Source organism: Thalassophryne amazonica, chromosome 10 (genome assembly GCF_902500255.1).
Source record: "Thalassophryne amazonica chromosome 10, fThaAma1.1, whole genome shotgun sequence".
Taxonomy (NCBI): domain Eukaryota; kingdom Metazoa; phylum Chordata; class Actinopteri; order Batrachoidiformes; family Batrachoididae; genus Thalassophryne; species Thalassophryne amazonica.
The window spans coordinates 29,104,111-29,116,546 of record NC_047112.1 but is presented as its reverse complement, the minus strand read 5'-3'; the positions used below and the strand labels follow the sequence as shown (position 1 = coordinate 29,116,546).

The 12,436-nt window shown below is 41.9% G+C and overlaps 1 protein-coding gene across 1 annotated transcript in view; it reads right to left on the bottom strand.

The window, feature by feature from the left end:
* The window catches only part of rxrgb (retinoid X receptor, gamma b), a 121,196-nt gene extending 109,065 nt beyond the window's left edge, over window positions 1-12,131 (bottom strand). Inside the window, exon 1 of the mRNA XM_034179656.1 lies at window positions 11,988-12,131. Within this exon, the coding sequence (XP_034035547.1) occupies window positions 11,988-12,060 (73 nt within the window). The 5' untranslated portion in view covers window positions 12,061-12,131. The remainder of the gene's footprint in view (window positions 1-11,987) is intronic.
* Between the last annotated feature and the right edge of the window lie 305 nt (window positions 12,132-12,436).

The following is a 12,436-nucleotide window of genomic DNA, read 5'->3' as shown; positions in this document are numbered from 1 at the left end:
AAAAGCTATCTCAGAGATTTCAGCTGTCAGTTTCCACTGTGAGGAACATAGTGAGGAAATGGAAGACCACAGGTGCAGTACCACTTAAGGCCCGAAGTGGCAGGCCAAGAAAAATCTCAGATAAGCTGAAGAGAAGGATGGTGAGAACAGTCATAGTCAACACACAGACCTGCTCCAAAGACCTATAACATGATCTTGCTGCAGATAGTGTCTCTTTTGCATCGTTCAACTATACAGCGCACTTTGCACAAAAAGATTCTGTAGGCAGGAAATTACACTCTATCACAGAGTGAATCAGCTTGACAGTTGTCGCAGACTGAATGGTCTGCCCCCTAAACATTGGTCCACCCTGCCTCCACTGTGCATGTGTCATGCTGAAGCCCAGCCACCCATGTGAAACAGAGTCTCTCCACCCAAACGATCAAATGCATTAATGGGATTATTAACCATGAGATGACAAGGTAAAACCTCTTGAATCATTCTAAAGTCGAAACGAGGCCGATTTAAGCAGAAATGAGGCTTTAAATGGTGACACATGAAGTGTCCAACGTGCAGTGAACACATCAGTTAACAGCTTGTGCAGCCACGGTGCTCTGATCGCTTCCTCCGTCTATTATTATGGAATAATGCTGAATTTATGTGGACAGGATTGTTGTACAAAAGCTTCAGATATCTGTCGCTGAGATAGATGATGACTGCAGTGCAGTTTTAAGCAGAAACGCGGTGATTATCAGTGAACCGTGGCTGATGATGTAAGCACAGTGAAGGCAGGGCTGAGGGAGGACCGTTCTGTCTGCGACACCATCTGTTCAATGCAAGTGGTTTTACTCCAATAAGAGTTGATTTTACACTGTTTGGAGTTGATTTAGCTCTGTGATAGAGTATAATTCACTCAAATGCTATCCCAAAAGAGTAAATTTTATTCTGCATTACCTCTGTAATGCAGAGGAAGCCTTTTCTGCGTACACGCCACAAACAGAGTTGCTTGAGGTATACTAAAGCACATTTGGACAAGCCAGCTTCATTTTGGAATAAGTTGCTGTGGATTGATGAAAATAAAAGTGAGTTATTTGGACATAACAAGGGGTGGTATGCATGGCTGAAAAAGAACACAGCATTCCAAGAAAAACACTTGCTACCTACAGTGAAATTTGGAGGTGGTTCCATCATGCTGTGTGGCTGTGTGGCCAGTGCAGGTACTGGGAATCTTGTTAAAGTTGAGGGTCACATGGATTCCAATCAATATCAGCAGATTCTTGAGAACAATGTTCATGAATCAGTGACAAAGTTGAAGTTGAGCCAGGGCTGGATCTTTCAACAACGACCCTAAACATTGCTCAAAATTTACTAAGGTATTCATGCAGACGAACAAGCAGAACGTTCTGGAATGACCATCTCAGTCCCCAGACCTGAATATTATTGAAAATCTATGGTGTGATTTTAAGTGGGCTGTCCATGCTCGGAAACCAACAAACCTGAGATGTTGTATAAAGATGAATGGTACAAAATACCTTCAACCAGAATCCAGACTCTCATTGGAAGCTCTAGGAAGCATTTAGGGGCTGTTATTTCTGCAAAAGGAGGATCTGCTAAATGTATTTTTTCTGTTGGGGTGCCCAAATTTATGCACCTGCCTAATTTTGTTTAAAGAATTATTGCACACTTTCTGTAAATCCTATTAACTTCATTTCACTTCTCAAATATCACTGTGTTTGTCTGCTATATGATATAATTAAGTGAAATTGCTGATCCAAACAACCAATGATTTAGAAAGGAAAATCATGGAAATCATCAGGGGTGCCAAAACTTTTACATTCATCTGTATTCTTCTGATTCTATGAGAGGCAGAGAATTTGTTTTACTCCTTATAACCAGCAAATTGACCAGATTCAAAGTAAAGGAACAGGAATCAGCTCCCTCATGTTTGTAACCTCACACTGTCAGAACTTAAACAGTAAGACAACATCACTCTCAGTACCACCTTTTCAAAAGTAATATGAGATACTGTTTTCACCAGTTTTGCAGAGTTAGAGGGCGCAGTGGTAGCCACAGAATTCTTTCCAAACTACCTGCCTCCAAAAAGCTTTTCCAAAGGACCTTGACTCTTGTCAAATTTCTCATCATTTAAAAAAAAAAATCAAAAATAATTCCAAACTCCTGATTTAAGTGTTTTAGGTGTGTCAACAATCTCCTAAAACTGCTTGCGCCGTTGTCGCAGTCTCCATTTTGAAACAGATTTGTTGCGGTAGAAATGTGCTTTGCTTTCAGGCTTCCATCCATGGTGCGTTCAATGTGCATCGGAAAAAAATCGATGCAAGCACACATTGACTGATCCGTCGTGATTTCATCCGTCAAATAAATCGATGCACAGGGAATTAATCGATACACTCGCATAGCACACGTTTGTATCTAGAGACCGATTTGTATCAATTAATCTCCACATCCCTAGAGCACTGAAAAACATCCCCACAGCATGATGCTGCCACCACTATGGTTCACTGTAGTGATAGTGTCTGGTTTCCTCCAAACATGATGCCTGGTATTCACTCCAGAGAGTTCAATCTTTGTCTCATCAGACCAGAGAATTTTATTTCTCATGGTCTGAGAGTCCTTCAGGTGCCTTTTGACAAACTCCAGGTGGGCTGTCATGTATGTGCCTTTTACTAAGGAGTGGCTCTGTTTGGCTACTCTACCATATAGGCCTGATTGCTGGATTGCTGCAGAGATGGTTGTCCTTCTGAAAGGTTCTCCTCTCTACACAGAGAAATGCTGGAGCTCTGACAAAGTGACCATCGGGTTCTTGGTCACCTCCCTGACTAAGACCCTTCTCCCCTGATCGCTCAGTTTAGATGGGCGGCCAGCTCTAGAAAGAGTCCTGGTAGACCCGAACCTCTTCCATTTACTGATGATGGAGGTCACTGTGCTCATTGGGACCTTCAAAGCAGCAGAAATGTTTCTATTCACTTCCCCAGATTTGTGCCTCCAGACAATCCTGTCTTGGAGGTCTATAGAAAATTCCTTTGAGTTCCTGTTTGGTTTGTGCTCTGACCTGCACTGTCAGCTGTGGGACCTTATATGTAGACAGGTGTGTGTCTTTCCAAATCATGTCCAAGCAATTGAATCTTCCCCAGGTGGACTCCTATTAAGCTGTAGAAACATCTCAAGGACGATCAGTGGAAACAGGATGCACTTGAGCTCAATTTTAAGCTTCGTGTACATGTGATTTCTTCAATTTTCTTTTTTTTTTTAATAAATTTGCAAAAATCTTAAAAAAAATTTTTTTCCACATTGTCATTGTGGGGAATTGTGTGTAGAATTTTTAGGAAAAAAATCTATTTCATCCATTTTGGAATAAAGTTTTAGCACATAACAAAATGCACTGTGTGCAAGAAATGTGTGTACACAAGAAGCACATGCACGCTTTACCACGCATTAACAAAGGAAGCACATGGGGAAGTCTGTACACCTCATACTTACTTCAGACCAGCGTCGTCATTCATCAGCACTGCATCGAATTTAACAAAATAAACAAATTTCACCATGTGCATACACACACATACACACAAACCATATTTATCAAATATTCATACACTTATACACATATTCTACCTTGAGAAAACAAACACATTCTAAACCACCATACTGGTGCAAAGTCTCATTTACATAAAGAAACCCTGTAAATGACTCTTTAGGATCACAGGGCTTTAAGGCCAGTGTCGCAGACCGAATGGTCCCCCCCTAAAAATCGGTCCGCCTGCCTTCACTGCCCATGCGTCATTTTGGAACACAGCAGCACGTCTGAGTGATCGCTTTGGGTGAAGAGACTCTGTCTTAGACGAGCAGCTGAGCTCCGAAATGACACATGCATAGTGGAGGCAGGGTGGACCAATTTTCAGGGGTGGACCGTTCGGTCTGCGACACTGACAGACATGTTATGAATATATGTCAGGAAAAGACAAAAACCTGTCAGATGCAGAAACATAAGTTTTGTTCGTCCAACAGCATGTAAAACAAATTATACTTTTGGAACCATGAGCAACAATTTCTTGAGGAAATAAGAAAAATATCCCACACAAGCAGATTATAACTTCTAAATTCTGTCAATTCCCCAATATGAACTTTTCACCAACATACATACACAATGTAATATGGGTGAAACAGAGCTCAGAACCATATCTTTAACCTATTTTGTAATCAAACTTCTGCTGAAAAACATGAACATTTTTCATGTGGTTATTTTAAGAAAAATAAGAGTAATCAGAGATTTCTGATGTCCGCCAATTCGGTTCTGGATCACCTCCAAAATTCCGTGGAGTCTTCCATCCCTTAATATCTATCTGTGGTGCAAATTTGGTGAGAATCTATGAAGTAGATTTGAAGAAATCCATCTAATAGCATTTTCCATGCAGTTAAAAGAAAAGCTGTGCTCGATTTGGGGTTTAGAGACATTAATAACTACAGTACAGTGCAGACGTGGCCTCAGATTGTATCCTTACCACTGTTTCCACAGGAACAGATATAGGGCATATCCAAAACATAACAATATGAAGTAGTTTCATGAGGAATTCAAAATAATAATGTGTATTTCACAGATCTACTGATCGTCTTGTCTGATGTGGTCACTATGCCTTCTGATTGCTGAATAAATTAAGAGAAAACAGAGGAACAAGCAGATGGTTGTGATCAACAGATTTTTGGCGAATGCAAAATGGAATTAAGTGCGTGCCCATTTCTGACACGCAAACTGTTATTATGCAATTATCAAAGACAGGCTTCCGAGTTGAGTTTTTTCAAGGTTCTCTGCTTGATTAAAGCAGGAATTAAATCAAGGCTTTGACCTTCTTCACTAATGACTAATTACTGGCAATTAGCTCAGAGTGTGGCCTCCTTACTCCCCTTGCTTTTTCTTCATCCACTTCTCACATTCAGCATGCACGGGGCCATTGGCGGAGCACTCTTTGTTGGGCGCAATGTGCACGTGTGTGCATGTGGCTGGACTGAAGCTTTTGCAGGCGTTAGCTATAGAATCCCTGAACAAACACTGACAGTAAAACACACCCTCTACCTGTGTGGTGCACTGTGCAGAAAAGCGCGAGGAATGCTCTCAGTTAAAGAGCAGGTTTAACAAAAACAAAACAAAAAAACTCCACATGATGTCACAGTCACACGTACTTTAAAATAGCCTTTGCATTACAAAACCCCCACACATCTCTTAAGCTTGCACGTGTGCACACCAAGCAGTGAATCATTGACCTCTGGCATGTGATGAAAGTTCACATCAACGAGGGTGACCTCAGTCCACCCCCCTCCACCCAAATTCTCCTTTATTTTGCCGTCTTCGCTCTTTATCTTTCTGCCACCACTTCCCAAATCTGCAAACCCCGTGTTCATCAGGACGTCTAGAATCACTTCCACTCAAGAAAAGAAAAATGCAGAAGTGCAGAAAGGCAAAAAAAGGAAAAACAAACAAAACGACAACAAAAATGCTGATGCACGCCTGCATGAATCCTGCATGCGTGGGAAGAGCTGTGTGGATCACGAACCAGCCCTCAAAATAATCATCAGACTGCTTCAACTACAAATAAATGTAAGCATGAGGGGTCTGTGTTCATGAATTGAAAATTGTGTTCTGATGCTGCTGAGAGCCAGCACAGGGAGCACACACAACGTTCACTCAGCAACAGTTCAATGACTTTACCACTAACAACCATGATGCAAATACATTAAAGATAAGAAATGTCCTCACCGCCGGGTTCAGCTGATACTGACGGCCCACATCATCATCATCAATTTTATTTATATAGCGCCAAATCGCAACAAACAGTTGCCCCAAGGCGCTTTATATTGTAAGGCAAGGCCATACAATAATTACGTAAAAACCCCAACGGTCAAAAGACCCCCTGTGAGCAAGCACTTGGCGACAGTGGGAAGGAAAAACTCCCTTTTAACAGGAAGAAACCTCCAGCAGAACCAGGCTCAGGGAGGGGCAGTCTTCTGCTGGGACTGGTTGGGGCTGAGGGAGAGAACCAAGAAAAAGACATGCTGTGGAGGGGAGCAGAGATCAATCACTAATGATTAAATGCAGAGTGGTGCATACAGAGCAAAAAGAGAAAGAAACAGTGCATCATGGGAACCCCCCAGCAGTCTAAGTCTATAGCAGCATAACTAAGGGATGGTTCAGGGTCACCTGATCCAGCCCTAACTATAAGCTTTAGCAAAAAGGAAAGTTTTAAGCCTAATCTTAAAAGTAGAGAGGGTGTCTGTCTCCCTGATCTGAATTGGGAGCTGGTTCCACAGGAGAGGAGCCTGAAAGCTGAAGGCTCTGCCTCCCATTCTACTCTTACAAACCCTAGGAACTACAAGTAAGCCTGCAGTCTGAGAGCGAAGCGCTCTATTGGGGTGATATGGTACTATGAGGTCCCTAAGATAAGATGGGACCTGATTATTCAAAACCTTATAAGTAAGAAGAAGAATTTTAAATTCTATTCTAGAATTAACAGGAAGCCAATGAAGAGAGGCCAATATGGGTGAGATATGCTCTCTCCTTCTAGTCCCCGTCAGTACTCTAGCTGCAGCATTTTGAATTAACTGAAGGTTTTTCAGGGAACTTTTAGGACAACCTGATAATAATGAATTACAATAGTCCAGCCTAGAGGAAATAAATGCATGAATTAGTTTTTCAGCATCACTCTGAGACAAGACCTTTCTAATTTTAGAGATATTGCGTAAATGCAAAAAAGCAGTCCTACATATTTGTTTAATATGCGCTTTGAATGACATATCCTGATCAAAAATGACTCCAAGATTTCTCACAGTATTACTAGAGGTCAGGGTAATGCCATCCAGAGTAAGGATCTGGTTAGACACCATGTTTCTAAGATTTGTGGGGCCAAGTACAATAACTTCAGTTTTATCTGAGTTTAAAAGCAGGAAATTAGAGGTCATCCATGTCTTTATGTCTGTAAGACAATCCTGCAGTTTAGCTAATTGGTGTGTGTCCTCTGCCTATGTGTCTTATCTTTTCAGCATCTTTACGCCAAGTTGAAAACTAGGGTCAGAAAGCACCTATAACATGACTGTGTGATCACAATGACACACCAAATCACTGAAACTACAATATATTTTTATATTGTAGTTTTTATATACGACGGCTAAGACCAAGCATTATTAAATTATAAATAACTTTTTAATGATATGAGATAGAAACTTACTTTTTTTGCTGAAAAGTTAACTCCGCGGACTTTCGAGCCAGCCATCGGCCATCTTTGTACTCCTCACAGGAGCTGTGTGATGACGTGTGCAATGTGAGTGTCCAATTGGAATTGGTTCACCGTCGCATGGTTTTCCAAAATCCAATCGTAGGGCAGATTTACCTCATGTGAAAAGCCAAAGATCGTTTTCAGGAGTGATGTGTTACTAGCTGGCCCATTTGAAAAGCCCCCTGGGTGCTGCAATGAGTACATACTATTAGTACATACTCAGTGTGCCCTGCGCCATTACGCACAGTGATCAGTGAAAGCAGGAGCACACGGAGAGCCTCTGATGACAATCTCACGTGCTCAAACAAAGAGTGTGTAACTATCAAGATTGCTCCAGTAGATTGCATGTGAATGTTACTGGATAACTCTGTTGCTTTCTCTGCGTAAAGCACTGTTTACCATATCAATAGAAAACAAAACGCATAGACCATTTTGTATATACTGTTCAAAATGTGCATTTGTGTTTATTGTTTGAACCTTTTTGTTGTACAGTCTTTCACACAAGACCTCAAATTACCTTTATAAAGTGTCAAAACAGTTGTGTATTATAGTTTGCTGTGTGTTTTGAATAAATGTGTGTGAAAAATTATTTTGCACTTTATTTTTTCCTTGCCTATTTTTGATTGTAAACCATTATTACACTTATAAAACACAACAAAAACATATATATTCTGAAAGCACAGGTTGTCCTGAAAAAAGAGACATAAACCTTGATTGTGGGATGCAGAGAGAGTTGTGAACAGCAGTAATAAAACATTTATGCCAGGCGAGTGAACTGTCCAAAAAATGCCCTCGGACCCCAGAGGGTTAAACACTTGAAGGGGTCATATTGTTCATTTAAAAAAATCTTTTATATTCTCAAACAGTTGGACTTTAAAAAAAAAAATCTTAAATGTCTGACAATTCCACAATCACATGTAGAAACTCTCCATCATTAAGTAAGCATGTACTCATGCTTGGCACTCTGAACCACATCTAAGTCTATTACACCCTCAAAGTCCAGTTTGTTTGACAAGTGTGAGTGCTATGTGTCATGGCTGGGACTTGCCCACTGGTACATTTCTGGCCCAACTTGCAGAGGTAGCCTGTAGTTGCATGTAATGTGATCACAAACAATGCCGGATCATGGAACTTGGGCACCAAGTAACTGAAAAGGCTGTTAACAATTAGTATTAATATTATTATTACTACTTGGATAATAAAGTCTTCAATTCATAAAAGAACATTTAGCATAAAAATGGGTCTGGTTTCTCACTTTGATTAATTGAATCATGTTCAGTGAGCAAAGCCACAAAACTATGTACTCATCATCTGCTGCCTTCATGAAAATCTTTTCATGCGTGCAGTATGATTAATTGATAAATCCCTTATTGCATAATGTATTCAAACAGGACAGCTTTGTTTAAGGTGAATTATGGTGGAGTCATTACCAGAGTGCATCAGTATTTTGACTGAGACTGTGCACATCCATGCCCGCATTTCAGCGTCTTTTACCTTCTGTGAAACGATGCATAGAATTTACCGAAGGTTAATCCTGAGTGAACACATGCATCTGTGGAAAGGGAATTTTCTACCCTTTATCTCAAGCATGAAGGTGCATAAAGACACATTTGTAAAACACAGTCTCTGGATCACCTGCTTTGTCGTGTGCATCATGAAGTCCACAGCTCTGTATGCAGATAAAAAATAAAATCCAACAACGGTGGGATGGGACATGTCTGTTTATGCCTGTATGAGAGGTGTTCACACTACCTGCTCTGTTTTGGGCACAAGGAGCATCCATTGCTGTGCACCTCTGCAGAGCACATACAGCCAATAAAATGAATGGCAAATGGACTGCATTTATATAGCGCTTTTCCATGTGCATCAGAAGCTCAAAGCACTTTACAATTAGGCTTCACATTCACCCATTCACACAGGCACACTCACACACCAATGTCAGGGTCCTGCCACGCAAGGCACTCACTATGCACCGGGAGCAACTAGGGGATTAAGGACTTTGCCCAAGGGCCCTTAGTGATTTTCTGGTCTGGCTGGGTTTGAACCGAGGATCCCCTGGTCTAAAATCCAACACTTAACCATGGGATCATCACCTCCCCAAAATAAAGATGAAGTTTAGCTGACAGATAACTTGAACTAGACAATAAAAAGGGACTGAGGAGACTAATCCATTCTTTCAGAGCTGAGAACAAAGAAAAAAGTACAGATGCCAGGGGGTCTTTCTGGTCTTTTTGTTTCTTGAGGAGTAACAGTTATGCGACTGGCCTGATTATATTCTTTGTAGTCACGCCCATCATTGATTTATGCTAAGCCTTCTGATCCTGTGCTATTTGGCTATAATAAATATTATATTACTTAACCTCCTCATTAAAAACACTTTGGTGGGCTCAGGGTCTCATCACTGCTTTGTGCAGATGATGTGGTCCTATTGGCTTCATCGGCCTGTGACCTCCAAGACTCACTGGATCCGTTCGCTTGAACGTACTGTTGTGACGAAAAGGGAGCTCATGCAAAAAGCGAAGCTTTCGATCAACTAGTCAATTTTCATTCCTACTCTCACCTATGGTCATGAGGGTTGGGTTATGACCGACAGAACTACATCGCGGGTACCATCAGACGAAATGGGTTTCCTCAGGAGAGGGGCTGGTGTCTCCCTTACATATAAAGAGAGAAGCTCTATGAGGAGCTTAGAGTTGAGCCGCTGCTTCTTCGCTTTGAAAGGAGCCAGCTGAGGTGGTTCCGGCATCTGGTAAGGATGCCCCCTGGGTGCCTCCATAGGGAGGTGTTTCAGGCACATCCATCAGGGAGGAGACACCAGGGAAGACCCGGGACTAGGTGGAGAGATTATATCTCCACACTGGCCTGGGAATGCCTCAGGATCCCCCAGTCAGAGGTGGTTAACGTGGCCTGGGAAAGGGAAGTTTGAAGTCCCCTACTGGAGCTACTGCCCCCACGACCCAATCCCGGACAATCAATTGAAGGTGAAGAACCTCCTCATATAACACAAATCTCATCAGAATAAGGCTTAACACAGTAATGTTTCAAGGATATACTCCGTTATTCTTTCTCAAAACAAAAATCATGATGTGTTCACATTAACATTCGTGGGTGCTGAATGTGGAGTGCAGTGTCAGTGGGGTAAGGGAGAGGGTATATAGAGCAAGAAGTCGTGCTTGGGCATGCTCTCAGGCACATGGGCCTCATGTGAGTACGCCCTAAGTTTTAGGCTTGAAAGGGCTTGTTGACACATTTGTGTCATATGTCACAAAATTCCCAATCTGGACTTCTGCCAGCTCTATGAGACATGAGCAACCACAAGACATTCATTAAAAGAATGCTATTATTTTAAAAATGAGTAACAGTTGGTTTCATAAAGGCCTGTACTGTAGTTTTAGTTATGACTGGTGGGAAATCAAAAAATACACATTTCATTGTGAAAATGGTTGAACGATTTACCTATGTTTTGATCAAAATGAGTGTTGCTTTAACTCTCAGGTGACCAGGCTATTTTAACAACTAAAATGACAGATTGGACTCATTTATGACCCTGTTATATATTAAGACTTCTGAAGCAAGTGTTTCATTGAAAATTTAGATCACATCGAAACACTACATTGCTGATTAAAAAGGTTGATTTAGTGTGTGCTGCCTTTCAAAACAGCGAATCATTTTGATTTGCTTCATTCAAAATTTTCACAAAACCTTGCTTCAACCCAAAATCAACCCTTATCTACCCCTATGTCCTTTGGTCAGGTGTTGCTGCTTCGGTCCATTCTGAGGTTCAGTCTACTTGGTCTACCATCCAGAAACTTCCAGAAGTCACACACAAAGTATGGAAACAATGCTCAGATTCTCTAGATGGACTTGAAATGTCAGCTGTATGATTTTGTTTTTTCTGCACTATATTTTTTCCACACAAAAAGGCAGCAATTTAATTGTAGATATCACTGTTTAAAAATAAACATATCTTTAAGAGAGGACAAAAAATGTCACAAGAGAAATGATGTTTTTGGTTCGACGCTCAAAAGAGATTAAAAAGAGAAAAGAACTCGACTTTTGGCACGACGTAACTTCCATACTTTACGCACTACAAGGTGGCATTTCTGTAGATTTAGCGCAAAACCGCTCAATTAGCACAACAAATATCGATCCCTTGGTTCGAGAGTAAAGTCACCACGTGTTTACAGTTTGCAGAGTTAAAAGATAAATAAATAAACGAATCTTGTCGCGATTATGCGGCGTTCAAGCGACGACCGCTGCGCGTGTCGGTTGTCTTCAAACAAGCGAAGTTTTGCTTTTCACACAGAAACCAGCATTACCTCTGCCTTGTTAAATGCATTCGGATGACGGCCGCCACAGACCAATAAAACCTGTTTTCAGTCTCGAACGCTTTCGCGGGAGACGCGCGACAAGCGCCATAAATTACATAAGCGCAGTTAAAGTGCCGACCTCTGACCTCGCCTGACCTGCACAACCGCGATCACCTGACTTTTCTTTTTTTTTTTTTTTTACAGCTTTCGTTTCAACAGGCATCGACGGCTGCAAATATCTGCACACGCACACACACACACACACGCGGAGCCGGAGAGTCGGCGGTTAAAGTCCGAGGACGCGTTTGCGCACAACTCTGGAGGAAAAGACGCCATGAAACGCCCGCCTCCAAAACCAAAGCGTAAATGGTGCGGAACAGCTCAGACACACACCTAGAAATAAGTTCGGTGTACTTACTGAGGTGCAGATAGGGGTCATTACTGTCCATACTGTGCATCGGTTTCCGACAGTCGGTGCTGCTGCTGCGCATCCCAGCGAGCGCATTCCTCTCCGGCCGCGCGCGGAGCGAGGCGGGAGCCCAGGCAGGGAGGGGGGGCGGCCGAACAGGGCTTCTCCCAATGACAGCAGTGGTCCGTGTCAAGCTCCGACACGATCGTGACGAAACAACTCCCCCGCCGTGGCGCGGCGTTGCAACATTTTCACAGTAAAATGTTCCCCGGAATGTGGACAAGAAGAACTGGACGGATTTACAGCCACAGTCTGCCAAAGCTCCCTCTGCAGGGAGAAAAGCTTCCAGGCACTCCGAGAATTTGGATGAAAATGCCTTTTTCCCCCCTCATTTGATTAATGACAAAAAAATAAATAAATAAATAAATAAAAAATCAGTTTGAAAGGTACAAACATGA